Below are 19,626 nucleotides of genomic sequence, written 5' to 3'. Positions count from 1 at the left end.
GCCAAGGTCTGGAACGGGCTCCCAAGGGAGGTGGCTAGATGTGTATCTAGCTGGGGTAATGTAGGCCCAGCACTCTTTCCTGCTTATGCGGGGGGTCGGACTCGATGATCTATTGAGGTCCCTTCCAACCCTAGCATCTATGAATCTATGGAGTAAAATCTTTTTCAGAATAACTTTCTCTGTGCCGATTACTCAGGTGGAACTTTTGGGAGAAACCCAGCTCTGGACTGAAAGCAAGAAAGATGAATTGCTGCCTGCAAAATAATTCTATTTTTAAAATGTTCATGGGACAGAAAATTGGAATTGAGTGGAAGCCTCACTTCAGACATAGTGAGGGTTCACCCTAGTGTATGAAGGTAAATCAGTGTGGAACACTTGATGCTTCTGTACATTGCTGTACTTCTGAAAAGCTCCTGTGAGATTTTCTTCATTCAGCACACTTTGAGCAGTATGCCAAGTACTGTAAAGAATCAAAAAGAGGCACATTGAAGGTCCTGTATAATTACATAAGATGCCTCAGTCTAAAACGGTGCAATTGTTTCATGTAGGCTTAGCTGACAAGCAGGCAGACTATACAGTACAGTGGTTTTCAACCTTTTTTCCATTTTCGGGCCCCTAAAAATTTTTGAATGGAGGTGTGGATCCCTCTGAATTGTAAGTGAGTATACATATGCTTTTGATTTATCGTAGTTAGGGACCTACTTGAATCACAGTGAGACGAAGGTCTTTTTGCAGCCCACTTGTGGCATGTAGAGCCGATTTTTTGCAGCAGCAGCAGCAGCCCTGCCCCATAGTGCTGCTTGGTAGAGAGGCCCTAGCAGGGGAAGGAGGGATGAGAGGGCAGATAGTATCTTGTCTGGTGGGGCAGCACAGAAGACAGCAGTTGGCACCTTCCCCTCACAGCAGTGAGGACTGCTGGCTGCCACTGGGGAACCAGCATTTTATTTTTAAGGATTTTTTTGTTGACTTCCTGGATTTTGCAGATAGTCTCAGATTTTGAAACTGCAAATTAAGTATGTCCCTAGCTATATATCTTCTGTGGATCCCTTAGACATAGCGCGTGGACTCATAGGGGTTCACGGACCACAGGTTGAAAACCACTGATAGAGTGAGTGAATCCATGAAAGAATCCTAGTGTCTGTGTTCCACATTTTGAAAGTGCCAAGCATTTCAAATCTTGTCCACTTTCTTAAATTGGTAACTTGAAAACATCAAAAATAAAACATTCTCTTTCTTTGTGTAGCTTGTTTGGAAAAATGGTGTCTTTATTCAGCTTCCTTCCCAAAACTTTACCATAAAAGGCAGTGTTTTAATGAGTAGTCCAAGATTCATTTCAGTCTTTCTCTTAATCTCTCTTGCAATTGATTGCAGAGTAGGAGACAGATGCTACAGCTGCATGATTACAGAAAATGCAGCTGTTAACACATTTGGTTATTTTCTTGTTAATGAGGCATCAGCTCTCTTCTGACTTTTACTGTTCGGCATGTGGATTCTCTGTTGCTCGCTTAGTGGGCTGTAGTACACCCAAGCCATTTCTTGGGATTTAGTGATTGGATAGTTTGTTAGCAGAACTATATCTAAATATCTTCTGGTCTTTGAAATTCTATTCAGAGAGCTATGGGCTCTTTTGATTTTTATCTTAGTTTTTTTTACTACTTTAAACTTTTACCTGGACTGGAAAGCTTCAACCTATCAAAGTTTTTGAGGCCTCAACAAGTATAAACTGTTCCATTCTATTCTTTGATTCATGATCCATTAGTTAGTAATTCAGAAAAGGAATGGTAGTAGAAGAACCTGAGAGTGTATCATTTCCTTACAAGAACAAGTGTAGTGCCAGTATGCCAAGGTTGGAGTGGTGTAGCTGTAATGATCCAGGAAACTTCTGAGACAAGGGTTTTGGGGGGGGAGCTGGTGGGGAGCGGGGGGAGACAGAGCTTGGGGGGGTTGGTTTTTGCTTGGGGTTTTTTTTTGCTTTTTTGCAATATCTTTTATTGGACCAACTGTATAATTGGGAGAGAACAGAGAATTGCACTCAGTAGAACAGGTGTCAAAAGTATGGCCCACAGAACTGTATAATCTTGTCCCCAGTGCTTCCCTGTGGGTTTCAGAGTGACTGACAGGCAGCATGCAGGGCACGCCGGATGACCCTGGGTGCTGCACAGGCTGCTCATTTCAGCTCATGTCCCAGAACAGCTACTGGGACAGTCTAAACAAGCCACTCCAGGGCTGTGCTGCACAGCCCCATAGTGACTGGAGTAGGACAACACCACATTTTGGCATTCACTCCAGGTCCAGAGTGCAGGGCCAGTTTGTGGGTGTGATTTCACCCACTGACCAGTCCTTTGCCACTCACCCAACCTTGTGGGGCCAGATGAGTTTGACACTCCTGCAGTAAAAGGTATCACAAAGCTTCCTTTCCATTTAGTAACAACGGTTAGTAAATTATCTTAATCAGTCTCTGTGGCTTTCACATGGAAGCCTTGAAATACTTTAGATTTTAATGATGTTTGAGTGATGTAGCTGTGATGGTTCAGGCAAGAAGCAAGGTTTTGTGTGGGAGATAGATATTATTGGATCAGTTGCATGGTTGGGATAGATTTAGGCAAGCTTTTGAATGCCATGCATCTTTCTTCAGGCTAGTGGAAAAGAATGATTTATACCTGTTGAGGTCTCAGAGATATCTTGGTAAACTGAAGCTTTCCAGTCCAGGTATAAGGAAATGTTTTTGTTGGACCTGAAGAAGAATGCATGGCATTTGAAAGCTTGTCTGAGTCTATCCCAGCCATACAGTTAGTACAATAAAAGATGCATCTCTTTTCCCCCCCACCCCCCAACAGCAACAACAAATCTTGTTTCTCTTCTCTTGCTTTTCCTTGCTAGTGTTCTGGAGGTCCTCTTGGGTTTTTGGGAAACTGAGAAGTGAATAATAAACTACAAATACTGAGTTAGGCAGTTTGGGTAGCTTTTGTACACCTGAACTGGCAAAATATGGAGAACATGAAAAATCTTTAACATTGTACATGTTCCAAACAGTCCCTTTCTGTAGTTAATAGTATGTTGTGGTACTGCTTTCTTCATCCCCCAGGCTTCTTTTGCCATGTTAATTTAATAAGGCTTACTAGAATTCTGGCTGTTACTGGCTTATAGATGTTTGTTCCAAAACAGATATTTGGGCTATTTGATGTAGTCCAGCTTTTCCTTCATGCCAGTTATAATAATTGCCAAACTGGCAATGTGGTCCTTTTAAAGTGATCCAGTTTCATTTTGATCCTGACTCTGGATACAGATATTTATTGATACTAGCTCTGTTAAAGCCACAGCCACAAAACTTAAAATTGAAAATTCTAGTTCTCTGCTGCGGGCTTTTGCACAACTTTTATGACGTTGTCAGGAATTCAGAAAGTGCAGGAAACTAATTGCAGAAGAAAGGTGAAGTATAGTTTCTACAAGAACAGGCAGAATAAGAGAGAAATTCTAATGTATAAATGGATTCTAAATGATGCTGATGGCAGCTTGAGATGTGCAGGTCACCAGCTTTAAATCTGTTGTATCCATCATGATAACTTTAGATTGTTTAAGTAACTTTTATATCACCAGAACTGTCTGACATAACATCTGTGTTTTGTAATGAGCCTTAATTGCTTTGGTATACAAGTAGACTCCTGAACAGTAAAGGTAAGAAGTACTTTGAATAACAGTGTTTTTCTTTGGCTTCTAAGAATGTATTCTACATTTTGCTGCAGTTCTTTTTAAATACTGTAAGTGATGTCATCAAGAAATTCTGCATATAGAGACTAAACTTTCTTAGCTGCATATAGTAAACAGATTAGTTTAAGATGGGGATCAAAATAAGTTTAGTCCTCTTGTCACTACAGGACCAATGCAAGCTATAGAGTGAGGTGGATTCATAGAATCATAAAAAATTAGGGTTGGAAGGGACATCAGGAGGTCATCTAGTCCAGCCCCTGTTTGAAGCAGGACCAGCCCCAGCTGTGATCCCAGCCAAGGCTTTGTCTAGCCACGTCTTAAAAACCTCCAAGGATAGAAATTCCACAATATCTCTGGGTAACCTGTTCCAGTGTTTTATTACCCTCCTGGTGAGAGAGGTTTTTCCTGTTGTTTAACCTAAACTTCCCTTGCTGTAACTTGAGACCATCGCTCCTTGTTCTGTCATCTGCCACCACTGAGAACAGTCTAGCTCCATCCTCTTTGGAACCACCCTTCAGATAGTTGAAGGCTGCTATTAAATACTCCCTCCGTCTTTCCTTCTTCAGACTAAATAAGCCTAGCTCCTTCTGCATCTCCTCACAACATTCTCGCAGGCAAGCTAAGGAAGTATAGTCTGGATGAATGGACTGTAAATTGGGTAGAAAACTGGCTGGATCCTTGGGCTCAGAGTAGTAATCAATGGCTCGATGTCTAGTTGGCAGCCGGTATCAAGTGGAGTGTCCCAGGGGTTGGTCCTGAGGCTGGTTTTGTTCAGTGTCTTCATCAGTGACCTCGAAGATGGTGCGCACCCTCAGCAAGTTTGCAGATGACACCCAGCTGGGGGGAGTAATAGATATGCTGCAGCATAGGGCTAGGATTCAGCGTGACCTAGACAAATGGCAGGATTGAGCCAAAAGAAATCTCATGAGGTTGAACAAGGACAAGTGCAAAGTCCTGCACTTAGGACAGAACAATCCCATGCACCAGTACAGGCTGGGGGCTGACTGGCTGGGCAGCAGCTCTGCAGAAAAGGACCTGGGGGTTACAGTGGAAGATAAGTTGAATATGAGTCAGCAGTGTGCCCTTGGTGCCAAGAAGGCTAACAGCCTGCTGGGCTGCATTGGTAGGCGTGTTGCCAGTAGGTCAAGGGAAGTGATTATTTCCCTTTATTCAGCACTGGTGAGGCCACATCAGGAGTACTGTGTTCAGTTTTGGGCCCCCCATTATGGAAAGGATGTGGACAAATTGGAAGAGAGTCCAGTGGAGGGTGATAAAAATGGTGAGGGGGCTGGGACACATGACTTGTGAGGAAAGACTGGGGGAACTGGGCTCATTTAGTCTAGAGGAGATTTAGTAGCAGCCTTCAACTACCTGAAGGAGGGTTCGAAAGAGGATGGAGATAGACTGTTGTCAGATAACAGAACAAGGAGCAACGGTCTCAAGTTGCCGCAAGGGAAGTTTAGGTTAGATATTAGAAAGAATTTTCTCACTAGGAGGGTAGTAAAACTCGAACAGGTTACCCAGAGAGGTGGTGAGAGCTCCAGCATCCTTGGAGGTTTTGAAAACCCAGCTAGACAAAGCTTTGGCTGGGATGATCTAGTTGGGGAGGACTTGCTTTGAGCAGGGTGTTGAAATAGATGACCTCCTGAGGTCCCTTCCAACCCTAACTTTCTGTGAAGTCATGTGCCCCCTAACTATTTTGGTTGCCATCCTCTGGACGCTCCAATTTGTCCACATACTTTCCTTAGTTTCGTGGCACAAAACTGGACACTATACTCCTAGATATGTACTGGGAAGTACAGCCCCACCACTGCTGAACTAAGGGGAAGAATCACTGCTTGCTCTGCTGGCAGTGCTCCGACTAATGCAGCCCAGTGTGCTGTTAGCCTTCTTGGCAACAAGGACACGCAGTTGGCTCATTCAGTTTATTGTCCACTAACCCTCAGATCCTTTTATGCAGAGCTGCTCCTTAGCCAGTCAGCCCCCGTTTATACCTCATCCATCTTCAAAAACATTCATTAAACATCTGACTGTAGACTTTCTGGATCACAGATTCTTACCAGTAAGATTTGCCACTTCACTTAAGTCCCAAGCTGAGAATGCACTGCTGGTAGTTCGGCACTATTTTTAAGATGACTAGGTTAGTGGAAATTCTTGACAGTGCAGCTGCAGTCTTCAATAATGTCTTTAAAATAATAATTACTTTATAGTCCATGTGCTTTCTGGTGTAAATCCAGATTTCACAGGGTATAACAACTATGCAAAATCATCTCCTGGTAAAATTATAGCTTTATTCACCAGAATTTTGAAGATGTTTGGCTGTAATGCCAAAATTTCACAGGCTTTAGTTTCAGTCTGTTTCTCCTAGCGTGCGGATGGAATATGGTCCTTGACATAGATTACTGTATGTGTTGTGATGCTTAAGCAAAGCTGACTTCTCAGCGTGCAACAGAAACATTTAAGAGCCTGGTGCTCTCTGTTAATATAGGAACAGTAGTTTTAAGTGCACCATCTCTTTAAAAAGCAGCTGTTGCCTGTGATTGCTGAGTAACTTGTACAAATCCAAGTCTGTAAAAGATGTAGTGTGATTGATGCTCTTGAAATGATTCCCATTTAATTTTCGTATTTTTACCTTTTAATGTAGTATTTTCCAGATCACTTTTGCAGTCTTTTCATGTAACTTTGTTTCTCCTCTTCTGTTGATTTCAGTCTGTCAGCATTGATAATATTACATTGGTGGTTTTTTGTTAAACTGCTACAAATAAATAATAACTGGGCACAGTTTGCCATGTTGAACTTTCCAGTATAATGTGGATTACAAAGTTGAAGTTTGGAAGGGGTCTTAGTTTCTAAATTGTAAGTGATAATTCCATTGAAAGATATCATGTTGTAAAGTTTCATTTGGTAGAGGCATTGTGATGGAAGTGTTCATATTTCAGGTTATAAAAAATAAAACTTATTATGAAAATGTATCTTTTGCCATTGGATCAGATGAGGAATGGATGCATGCTGAGCTGTCAGTTATTCCATAGTGCTGTCAGAAAAATCTTTCCTTGTGAAACTACATCAGCCATTTTCACTCTGGCAGAAATTTGGTATAACTGACCAATTTAGAAGCAGAGGAGAAAGGAACTAATCAAGTTTGAATATCTGTTAACAATCTGATTAGACATTTTAGACTTGCCCTTTAATATAATTAAAACACTGCCATATTTTGAATTATATTTGTGACGTAAATGGAAGAAATGTCTCTTGAATGGTCTAGACATGGATTAGATTAAGTCCTACAGAGGAGAGGTAGGAGGAGGTGGAGAAGGAAAGGGACAGCTCGTGTCAATTTCTAGCTATTTCCTCTCAGCAACTGAAGTTTGCTTCTCTCTGCTGAGCATTTCTGCCAGGAGTTCGCCCTTTTGGTGATAAGGGGGGGGGGGAGGAGAAACAGCCAGCAAACTAGTAGTCCGTGTAGTTTTGTAGAAGTGATCCCAGCAGGGCAAGGTTATGTAGGATGCTGGTTCTACACCAGTGTTCAGACTGTACCTATCTGTCGAGAAGCAAAACTTTCTCTCTTCCTCCCTACCCCTGGCCCCCCACTAAATTTAACTTTTAAAGTAAAAGATCTCACTGCCTAGTGCTGATGACTGGTTTTTATTTTTAATTTGTTCCCTGATGCAAAGAGGATAGGTTTCTCAGAATTTCATCAGCCTGTAAATAGACCTGACCTGTAGTCATCGCATCCAGCCCCTGTCCTTAGGCTCAAAAGGTTCTGGAATCCACATAATGTCAAAAAGAAGTGATTGATAAGTAAAACCTTTCAGGGAACTCTTTCCATCAAAACTAGTATTTGTAGGACTCCAGGTCTGCACCTCGTATCTGGGGGGGAAAAATCCAAGTTTGGTTTTCAACATATACATTTCCTTCTTTGGTTTAGGTAACAAAATGCACATAACCAATCAGTTAAAAGAAAGCGACTTAATATCAAATCAATAATGTAATTATTGGGTTGATTAATCTATATCAAACCATCAGTTCCTTATAAGCTTTATCTAATGATTTTGCTAACAACAGTCTAAATTTGAGCCTCCCTCAAGCAGCAGGACATCATCAGTTTTTTGTGTCAGTCGGTATATTTCCGGTGCAGTCAAATATATCTGATGCAGAGAGAGCCAGATCACTCCCAGGTTGATGCTGATGTTGAGGCTATAGCTCTGATGCAAATTAAGGCAGCTTGCTCAAATTAATGCATCTTGAGGGATGAGGTTGCCTGTTTCTTAACACAGGCTTTACAGTAAATGTCTCAGCACAAGTCAAAATGATGTTGTTGCTTACAGTCAGAATTCAGAGTTATGGGCGAAAATTTTTTCAGGATTAAATTTACACCTCTTATGCAAATACCTGTGTGCTTTTAAACTGCAAAGTTTAACCTGCAGCTGTTTCAGGTTTTGGAAATAGCAGTTTTGTTGGGGCCAATCCTGGGTTCATGGGCTCTACGCTCTCTGTGCTCACTACCAGCCCTCTGCTGGACCTCAGGTGCAAGAATGCAAATGTAGAGCTGTCCCTACCTGCAGAACAGTTGTGATTTTTGGTTTCTGCCCCTGGCAACTGATGCATATTCTAGGGACCATCTGACTGTTGTATTTTAATGTGGTTAGAAGTTACTTAGATGTTGCTGACCTGTATCCTTTGATGACCATGTGGGAGAATGAAAGAAACAAAGGCTATTTTGTTGGATCTCAGTAGCATTTCATGGCTCACAAGCAGTAAGCACAACAGACATTTTGGGCAACAATCAAAGGCAAGCAGAAAGCCACATTAACTAGTAATGACTTTACGTTTGCTTCCTGAAGATGGTGGTATGCCTGGTTCCTTCTGCCAGTATCCTTTTCCCCAAGAATCCCTTGGCATATCAGAATGGGCATCCTCTATCTGAGGCCTTGTATGTTGCCAAGTGTGGTTTGATTATGTTGCATTTATCCTACTGAAGAATTTACCTATTCCTGTAATCTTGGGTTGGGAAAATCTATGAAACCAAAAGAATATCTGTTTAGTCAGCATATCCCATAGAAATGGAGACATTGACCTAATGGATCACATCCGTGATAGATCTCAGTCATCCTAAAAAATATTGACTAAAAAGAAAAAAGCATCCAAAGCTAACAAAACACTAGAAATAAAAACATCTGTCATAGTCCCTGGCATACTGTGCATATAGATGTGATGTTTATATCTTCCCCCTTTATAGTTTGATACTCTGGCTCGGTTCTGAAAACATTTTGATGCACTGAGTGATAGACTGCTTGTTAGAGCTGTCAAACTAAAAGCCTTTTTCTCCTGAAACCACAGTTCTGGGGGTCAGATTTTAGAAACTGGCCTATCAGATGGTTTTCTTTAAGGCTGCGGTACTTAAATAATCAAAGTCAAACTGTTTGTTAGGAATACCACTTAGCGATGTTATACGTGTGCATCTTTTACAGGTCATTATTAAATTTGTTAATGTTGGCAAGTCTGTCCACTCAAGACAAGGTTTAGCTTTGCGTTACAGTAGGTGAACTTGCATCTTCTTTTGTCTAATAGTCTTGAATAATGACCATGAAATGACTCACTTATAACAACATGCAAATAGTCAAATGCCCAGCATGTATCTACACTGTGTGTCAGGAACATGGATTTAAATAAACCTTTCAGATGCTTACTTAAATTTGATTCTTTAAAATCCTATTTGTTTAATTGGGAACCACAGTCTTAAGTAGTGTATTTGGATTGATGAATGGATATAATGGAGTGCACGAGGGATAAAGTTTTGGCTTTAGCCTGGCTTTCCTGGCTTCTGGGGCATTCAGTTGTCACCCTGTTTCTAATCATGGTCATGTTCTGTGGTTTAATACTAACCCATATCTCATTGCATCCTGTTTTCTAATTGGTTTAAATTGGCTGCTACCCAGAAAGACACTCTTGTGTATAGAAACAAGCCTCCCCAAATATTATTCCTTATTAGCTTTTGGTATATTATGAGGAAACAAGTTCCTTTGCGCTATATTAATAGACATTTTTATATCTGTTCACAGGACTGGACATAGATCCTATGACGCATGCCCGGAAGAAACAACTTTTCCTACTAAAATATCCAGCTCGTTCTGCTGGCCAGGCTTTTTCACCAATAGACTGTGAAAGAATGGATAGGACTGAGGCAGAGTGCAGTGAACGAGGAGATGGAGACACCACTGAAGCTCAGAACTGTCAAAGTGGGCTTCTGGGTACAAACAAAAGCAAAAATTTGCAGGAAGTCAGAAAGACGTATCCCTTGAGAAAACGTCTGATCCCTTCTGTGGACAATAAAACCTGCAAAGTGCTCCTCACTCGACTAGAGGATGTGGCTGGATCGCTATCGAAAGAGACCCAGAGTTGTACAACAAAGAACCTTCCCAGTTGGATGGATGACTTCAGACCTGCCTGTTACCCAGAACAAGCTCAGACTGCGGGAGCAGGGGAAAGTGATTCATTTGGGGGAAAGTGCACCATAACTTGTCCAGGGACAGAACAGGAACTTGATGCTGCTCCTACAGAGCCCAGAAAACGAAGACTAGCCTCACTGAATGCAGAGGCAGTGAATAACCTGCTTTTTGAACGGGATGATGGTTTATTATCTAGCAGGCGTTTTCGGAAAGACTCTGTCAAAGTCAGTGGAGATTGTAGCATTAAGAACTTGCATTGCAAAGCTGGTGGCAATTGGCCCCCTCTGGAAAAAACAGCTGTAAAAACAGTGAAGGGTAAGCACAGCAGTGAATCGAGTCAGAAATGTAATAGCTGGGCCCATTCATTGGATGATGTCTTTGAAGATGGAACAAAGAGGGAGGATACTGGAATTTCCTATCATCCCACCCCAAAGAGACTGGCCAGTCTCAATGCAGTGGCATTTTTGAAATTGACTCATGAAAAAGACCAACCCCTGAAGCAGAGGAGTAAATCAGACGGAGAAGGCAAGTCTGAGAACCACTGTTCTAAGTCAAGGCTCAAGTGGGCCAAAACCAATAGGAAGAATTGTGTCAAATCCAAAAAGGAAATGTCTAGTTTAAAGGTGGAGGGCCAGCATGGCTGGCAAGGAGTTTCTACAGGTGCTTTTAAGAAAGCAGACCTTCAGGACTCCTCTAGACTCTATGGGACAGCAGGTTCTCTTCATTATGAACCATTATCTAACTCCTATGCTAGCACAGAGGGTCTTTACCACAGACTGCCTTTTCTTATGGGTGGGCAAGCTTCTATGAAGCCTGAGTATGGAAGACCAGGAGAGAAATCTCCTACTCCCAAACAGGAATTTCATCAGCCTTCCTTCCCAGTGCAGCAGTTCCCTCCTTTGCCTGTGCCAGGAAGTCACACGGATTGTGGATGTCTCTGTGAATCTTCAGATTTGACTCCATTGAACAGGTTTTACATTTATTATGGCCAAAGTGGATACAGTGGCTATTCTCATTGCTCAGTTTACCCTAAGGATGAGCTTTCACAATCTGCTACCTGTGAGGGGCTCTTGGTATCTCCAGGTTCCTTGCCATCAGGTCCTCCTTTCCAGCAGCTTCACTGGTGTAGCTCTCCCTACTGTTGTGGAGAAGGAACAGCTATTAACAGTTACAGCCTTTGTGGAGTTATGCATGTGCCAGAGAGCAGGATTAGCAATGTGCATGCAGGACGGAACAGCTATCCCTACAAAATGCCTTTTGCAGCAGGTAAGACAAAAGTGAATACCAAAACTAGATTTGTTTTTTAGAATGAAAAGATTAGCTTAGAACAGTAATCTCAACGTTTTGGCTTCACAGACAAGATGAATGGCTTGGGGATGTTTTGTGGGCTGCATCCAACCTTTCCACCCTCACCGCAGAATCAGGTCCCAACCTTGGGGCACTGCACCACCTCCACCCAAGCTTGTGTGTCAGGTTTGGACCCTGCGTGCCTGATCCAGTATACAGGACCACAGCCCGTGGGACTCCCTATGGCCGAATGATGTGACTCCAGTGGTCAGATCTGGCCTGTGAGCTGTGGGTTGAGGGTTGTTGGCTTAAAACAATCATTAATGACCTGAATGGCCATTTTGTTGCCTTTCTGTGATTGGCGAAGTGTTTATGGTCTTTATGTACTGGTTTAATCTAAACCTGTACTGGTTATTGGTTAGGAAGAAGTAATATTTGGGTCATCTTCCAAAGATGAGGACATTCCTGTTGTCTTTGCTGGAAAGCTCTTTCTATTAAAACGTTTCTCTTGGTGTGGAAAACTTTAAATCCAAGAGCTAGTGATTGGATGTGGGACAAGTAGAGAGTGGTCCCTAGTTTGAATCCTAGCTTTTTGATCTGATAGAGTATGCAAATGACCTATTTCCAAAAAGGCAAGTGGTCCATTTGGAAAAATTGCTTTTGCAATATTATCATTCAAGATAGTCTTTGGACCCTCTGTTCAAGCTGTTGATTGGAGACTGAATGATGTAAAAGTGTTTACTCTGAGGGTGTCTAAGTTGCATTGGATGCTGTTGCTGCAGATGCTGTTATGAAAACCTGCCTTGTATGGAAAAAAAAAAAAGGTCTCTTAGACCTCTGCTGGGTGTGGCCAGCACCATTCTCAAATTGGGGGGCATGCTTTCATGGCAGCGCTCCATAGCACTGATCTAAGTGTAGACCTGCCCTAAAGGTCCAGTCATGTTGGCAGGGTTGTGTTAAGGAAGCTGACAGTGTCTTGCGTATTCAATCTGATCTGGTTATTGGGGTTCCATCTCCAGGCTGCAGGGCACGTTTCTGAAGCAGTAATATTCCTAGAATAGATTTATGGGGGGATACTCTGATTAATGTTGTTATTTCTTTTTGAGCATACTAAAGTTGTCCACCAAAAGACTGAGCAGTGATGTTTGCAATGCACTTATACCCCATAGTTGTATGGCACCTCTGGGTCACTGAAGAACAAAAAAAAACCCAGTTTAATAAGTGTTGCTAGTATTTACATGGCTTTTTTTTCCACATTTATGGTTTCCACAAGCCTTGCACTATAGTGGCTATTGTTCTGGAGCTTTGCCTTTACTATTGAAAAATGGCTTGTTGTTTAGTGTTAAAAATAGGTTACCAGAATTGCTGTGCCAAAGAAATGATATGCCAGTACCTTTTCAGCATAAAAGCCACCAAACAGTAAGGGGGGAGATGTGTATTACTAATGCCAATATACAGTATAATCTATACATGGGGATTGCTTCATCCAGCTCTGAGATGAAATTGCCTCTGTAGACACAGCTGTTCAGCCATGCACAGCAATGCTACACAAACAATTTAGGATTCAAAGGGAAGGTTAACCTATCTAATTAGAACTGCTGTGGGATTTCAGGTAGGTGGATGAAATCTCTGTCAAGCATACAAGATGAAGCAGACTTCATAGTAATCTCCCATCCTAGGAAGTTGATGCAAGTCAGAGGAGCGTTTGAATGAAGCATCAGTTCTTTTCCTAAGTACCTCTGCCATCAGGATGCTACCCTCTATGCTGGAGACTAGATTTGTTGCTGGTAATAATGTAGTTCTTGGTAATAACTTTGAAGAGGCTTTATAGCTGCATAATGCTCATGAGAACGTTAACTAAAGACAAGAATCCTCGTTTCTGGACCACTTTCTGCATAGCGACTTGAGTCGCATCAGTCTGTCATATACTTAAAAGAATTAAGTTGCACAGCTTCGGTAGGGCTAGCTCAAGATTCAAATGAAAGGATTAGGAAGGTGTTTTGGTGATGCCTTGAATCATTTTCTATGTGGAGGGAGAAATCTGTCATGCTACTGTGGTCAGCTTTTCCTAGAAAGGTGATTTGATGAATAACATGCTCAGGATAGTACCAGCCTGTTCTAAAAGAGTAGGATTTCTCATGCTCTTTGGTGTTCCTCCAGAGTGCTCTGATCTTTCTAAGGAAAAGGAGTGAAACAAACAGTCTCAGCATATTTTCAGATGTGGTGTACTTGGGTTATATGTGTCAAAATGTGTTGGTAGGAGCTGCTAATTAGTTTGCCTTTTTTTGAGTAATTTCTGTTTTGAATTTTGGAAAAATTGAATGACTTAGACCAGGAGTTGGCAACCTACAGACATTGAGTGCAGAGCCATTCGATCTGATCCATGGACATGAGGCTTTGGCAGCAGGGGGCTTCAGCACCACTTGCTTTTCCCTGCCATGGTGAGGAAAAGCTCTAGCTCTGGACACTCACCTTGTGCTGTTGTGGAGAAAAGCAATGGCTGGGTCCTAGCACTTGTCTGACTACCTGTGACCCAAATTGGGTCACTCTGGTTTGCAGCCCAAAAATGTTTTCCAACTGTTGCTTCTGCCAAGTGAAGCGCGGAAGAAAAAATATTTTTCTAGCCTAATTCATTCTAATGTTCCAAGTCTAGTTTGTTGTGACTTATGAAAAGAGAGTTGAGCCTTCTCTGGCATGCTAGCATTAGTGAATGCAAAGAATTACTTCAGTGCCCCAAATTATCCTTAAAAACAGGATAATGTTGTTAATCTAACGGTTGCAAGTTTGCCTTATCAAGTTTCTTGCAACTGTGTTCCCATACTGGTCTCATTCATTGGGTGAGAGTGGACATAGGTGAATGGATTTCTGCTCTGTACAGAAGAAAGGGTTTGGGCTTTGACTGGTGCATATGGCCAGCACTGCTCAGGGCAGCAGAGAGCAATTATTTCTATGTGCTAGTGACAGTATGCTGTGTAATTGAAAGCATGGTAATGGGGTTACTGAGCAATGAGTAAATTGATGACTCCTGTTGAAAAGATATAGAGAGCTTTACTGGGAGCACATGTAGCAGACGTGTTAATAGGTGGTAGGCTGCATTGTTAAGTTTTTTAAATTGGGAATTGATTGAGTATTTTGTAATGTGGAATTGTGTAGATTGGAGGTGATCAGCCTTTAGTATGAGCAGTCTGTATGGGGCACTCAGCAGGTTGGGGAAGGGACAGGCAGCACAGTGGCATGTAGTTCAGGATGCAGAAAGCAGAGCAGCAGGTCAGATAAGGGAAAAGGATCAGTGACACTGGGAGGGTGCAGAGCTAATGTATCATGCCTGCCAAAATGTTGACCCTTAGTGGAGATGACAGAGGAGGACAAAGGAGATTCTCATATGCATATGTACCTGCTAAGTATCTGTTGAATTATTTCCCTCTTCACAGCCAATTTAGCTTTCCAAGTGAAGTTGCTTGTTAAGGTTCAGTTTAGAACATGAAAATATCTTGTGGCCTGAATGTCCTTGCAGTTTCGTACATTACTCCACAGGCTCTGAAGTTTGGTCTAGGGCCTGGGCCATACAGGATCTGAACCCTCCCTTTGCAGCCTACAGCTGTAGAGCACTGCTTGCCTGGAAGAAGGAATATTCCTGCCACGCAAAAGTTTCTCTACCATTCCTCAGCTGATGGAACTATTTAGTAATAGACATAATATTTAAAAGATGATAAACAGGAGGAAGATTGGAAATTGGACAAGATGAGTCTCCAGCCCCTCTAAATGACTGCATCAGTAACGTTTAGCTGTTAAAATATTGTGTCATTTATTTTAGCTAAAAAGAGCAGTGTGGAGAGAGGTAACAAATCCTGTTCCTTTGCAAAAGGGGATAGTGCCCTAGCTGAGAGGGCAGGCCCTCTGATAAGCTGCCTTGAAGCAAGAGATCCTGGAAGTTTTGCAGTTACCAGCTCAATTGCAGCCCAGCAGCTGGGTTTCTGCGGAATGAGATAGAAGCCAGCCTGGTTTCCTGCTGGTTCTTCTGTCAGAGCTTTGCCAGACTGGAGCACCGTCTGGAATATTTTGATTTGGGTGAATTGGCAAGTAATGACCAAAAAGAGTTGTGTTTGGCTCGTCTAAAAGTCAACTTGTCTTTACAGCTGGTGCATTCAGTCTTTTTTGTTATTGTTCCCATCTCCAAGTGGAAGTTATCATTTCATGACCTTAGGGCTCAGGGAGGCAGAGGACAGTAGCTTCCCATTGCCAGAAGCAGCCTTTGCCATGATTGAGCTGTAAATCAAATAGCTTATTACATTGACTCTCTTAAATTGCATTGATTTCTGTTGTGGTGTGCTTGGGAGCCTGCATACTTACCAAAGCTGCTTCCTGTGAACTTTTTCTGCCTTCTGAGATTGCCGGATGAGGCCATACTGGCTATTCCAAAACCTGCATTTAGACTTATGAAATATGGGGATCTTCTTTTCGTTTAATTTGGGAGTTCTGTTACTGCTGGAGTTCGTAATGCTGGATCGCTACATTTGTACAACACTAAGAAGATTGTTCTTTTTGTTTTTGCTTATTGTTGTGTATTGAACACTTCTTGCAGTGGGACTCCTGAATGGGTGATAAGTGCTTTGGGATCCCTTTGGAAGGCTTTGTCACCTAACTTGCTAAATTAAGTTGTAGTAAATTTGACTGGTTATAGAATATATGGATTTCCTAGCAGCAACAGCATATGCTTTGTTTTTAAGTTTTTGCCCCATGCTTTAGCATTTATTTGAATCTCTAGAAATCTCTCAATTTTCATTGGTTAGAAAGTTTAATAACAAGTTTGGCACCTTGGAAGAGGCCAGCCTTTTTTGTTAATATTGTTTAATCCTTTCCTCATAATGAAAGCCTTTCAGTTGCTTTCACTTTTATCTGTTGACAGGGTGAAAGTGCTAAACAAACCTTCTGTATGTGTCAGACTGGCATTATTGTGGGGAATATCAAATAGGATGTTATAGGTAGAATGCAGTTCAGAGCAGCATGGTGAAGTGCCAGGCCCCATGCTGCCTTGTACGACTGCTAGATTCTAAAAGCAAAGTGTTTCATAACCTAGAAAGTCTGTTTAGTTTGAACGTAAATGTTTACTACTAATAATGCAACAAAGGGGAAAGTGCAGGAAGGTATTGTCTAGCTTGAGGTGATCTGCTAACTGTATCATATATTGCTCTTTTTATTTTTTTTGCTTCCCCACCTCCTTGGTAGAAGGCTGCAAGTCTCTGGACCAGCTGAGCCTCACAATCCCTGTGGCAGGCCACCCTGCATCACCTGCCCACCCACTCTCAGGATGTCCTGTACCCAGTGTGCCACCAGCTGCAGAACCTGTTCCTCACTTGCAGACCCCGAACTCAGACCCCCAGACCATGGCGCGAGAATGTCCTCAGAGCTCCAAGCCCCCCAGTGGCTCCAAATCCGGGCTCCGGAATACTACAGGCTGTTTGCATGCCTCTGACAGCAAAGCAGCAGGAGGGCACTGTCATCCAAAGCAGCAGCGCATCAACAGGCGGAGAGCAACCAATGGCTGGATGCCTGTGGGTGCAGCCTGTGAAAAGGCTGTGTATGTCGTGGTAAGTGCTTGCAAAAAAAAACCCCCCAACCCAACAACCCCCTCCCTCCCATGTCCTTCCCCTCCCCCCAGCAAATCCTGCTGTCCTGTGTACACCTGTCTGCAGACAAGTCATGTGTTCTCTAGCCTCTCAAATGGATGTACAGCGTTCAGTTGTTAGACAATCCACCTGTGTGACTCTTTTCTTTTGGAAACCTACCTCTGTATTAGCAAGACATCACTGAATATCATTCCGGAGTCTCAGCAGCAAAAACCAAATTGTACTGCTTCAGAATGTTTTGGCTGAGTTGCTTGATTCCTGCCTGGCTTCCTTATTCTCCCAGGTATTGCAGGGATTCATTCACTTGTATGAAGCAGGGCCAGTAAGTGGAGAAGGAGTTCCAAGGCGAAACTCATTTCTTCTGCTCCTTTCCCCAGATAAAATATCTTTAGTGATGAGCACTACTTGTTCTGTAGTTGTTGAGCACTTGATCATCTCAGCCTGTCCTGGAGAAAATTGGCCAAGCTGTGTCCTTGTGAGTCAGCACAAATCTGGTTGGTCAGAGGCAGTGAACTTCAGTAGGGAAATAATGTGGTTTCACAAGCAGAAGAAGCATGTGTCCTAGGGTAATTCCTGTAAGGGGGAAAATGAGCTACTGCCAAGCTGTGCTTTTTGTATCAACCATAGGTGGCATCTGTAGCTGCAGCAACAATTTCCCAGTACAAAGCCATGAAAAGATGATGTGGTCAGTCCAGTGGGTCATCAAGAAGGTGGGAAGGGCCCCAGGTCTAACTTCCTTTCCACAATAGCCAGACACTCCTCTATGAAACTTTCTGAGCTAGTTTTTCCTGCTCCAGTTGACCTCTGGTATTCTGAGCACTCAAAGGTGGAGACCTGATTCCTAGGAGGCATCTCTATTGGTTACCATGCTCTGCAGTTACACTTCATCTGTGGTATGAATTGAAACCCCTTTTGATAACCAAATGGACAGAAAGGACCTCAAGGAAATTATTTGGTATCTTAGAGCAAAACAAGTTGTTCTTGACTTAGAACCCTGGGCCTGTGTCCCTATTCCTTCTGACCAAAAGGTCAGGAGGGACCAGACCGATTTTGGATCAGAGGTAGTAGGACAGATGCCTGTAAAAGTGCAAGTAGAGCTCTTACGTTACAAGAGGCTTCCTGTTGGCTGCAGGCATAATTTTTGTCTGTTCACAAGCTAAGTTGTTAGCAGTGACTGTTAGCATTAGTTCAGCATAGATTGCCATTTGGTCTTGCTGTATTGCCTTGGGTACATTAGTCTTTGTGGCTGTTCTTGCAGCTTCAGGTAGGAGGGAATTCCTATCTATACTATCATGGACCTCAACAGAGGCAGAGCCTTGATGGGAATCTTGCAGGCAATAGAGTAGTAGAGAAGAACATTGATTTGTGATCAGTCAAACAAGGTCTCCCTCAGAGACATTCAGTTTCATCAGCTGGGGTTGCAGACAGGAATTCTTAGCTTATGGCAAGCTGAGAAGCAAAAATAACAGGTAGCGCAAGTCATGCAGAGAACTCATCGTTTCTCAGAATCTGCTTGATTACCCAGGTACTTATCCTGTTGAATGGCTCTTTCAGACTCTTGTGATCCATGCCTCTGACTGAGGCTGCATTACTGCAGTTTGCTGAAGTTACTGAAGTTGTCAGCTAGAGTTGCATCCTGTTTAAGGATGAATTTGTGGAAAATTGGAGACGGGGGGAGACCCCTTTCAACAGCACTTCTAGTAGATTTTTATGCTTACTACTAAAGGGAATCAGACCAACCAGTAATCTCCATATGCTTCAGACTTCAGAACGTGCAATGCTTCTGACTTTGGATGGACAGAAAACTTAAACCTATTCTGCTCATCTCCTTGAAAAATCATTTTCCAGTCCAGATTTTTACAGACCAAAAACGAGAATTTTGTAATGCTAGAAGCTAAAAAATGTGATTAGAATGGAAGCTTCCATAGCAGTGAAGATTACTAACGCTGGACTTCAACTGTGTTAGTTAAATGGATTTCAATATGTCTGTATTTTTCAAGATGATACAATAGATACTTTAATTGCATTAGTCCAGCAAGTTTTTAACAACCTCTAGCATAGCATAAGCACTTGGAAATTAATAAAGCCAGTTTTCATTGTCTTCAGTAGCATGTGGAGTAGCTGGAAACCTACAATGGCACCTAAAATAATTGTCCCAAAACGCTTCAAAAAGTAAATTCCTTTCTACAAAAGTGTAGGAATCTTGATTTCTTGGTTCCTTCAAAACAGAGGAATTGGTTTCAAAATATGTTTTCCTTTCAGGATATTAGAACTGCTGCTTAAGCTACTGAGCTGAATGCTCTGCAGTCTGTGCTGTACCAAAGCAATACCAATACGTTTTCTCCCTCACTGTCTTTTTAATGTTGGAAGCCAGCAGCCATACCTGGTCCGATCTGAAGACACTTGATTACTGAGCCCAGGAGAATATTCTTTTGCTTTTCTCTGGGCAGAGGATTCATCAGTAAATAGTTCACGCTGCTCTCTGCTTTTCAGATTGCTCCTCTGAGACTAGAACTGCTGCGAGTGGTTTTGTGCTGTATGACTTCTTTTAGGGA

The 19,626-nt window shown here is 42.4% G+C and overlaps 1 protein-coding gene across 1 annotated transcript in view; it reads left to right on the top strand.

Annotated features, from left to right (window-relative positions):
• BAHD1 (bromo adjacent homology domain containing 1) overlaps positions 1–19,626 on the top strand; it is a 45,319-nt gene that overhangs the window by 13,714 nt on the left and 11,979 nt on the right. Inside the window, exons 2-3 of the mRNA XM_019552086.1 lie at positions 9,771–11,423; positions 16,671–17,032. Coding sequence (XP_019407631.1) covers positions 9,771–11,423; positions 16,671–17,032 — 2,015 coding nt within the window. The remainder of the gene's footprint in view (positions 1–9,770; positions 11,424–16,670; positions 17,033–19,626) is intronic.

Source organism: Crocodylus porosus, unplaced genomic scaffold (genome assembly GCF_001723895.1).
Source record: "Crocodylus porosus isolate Cpor-Errol unplaced genomic scaffold, CroPor_comp1, whole genome shotgun sequence".
Taxonomy (NCBI): Eukaryota; Metazoa; Chordata; order Crocodylia; family Crocodylidae; genus Crocodylus; species Crocodylus porosus.
Note: the sequence above shows the minus strand (reverse complement) of the source record. Positions and strands in the feature narration are given on the sequence as shown.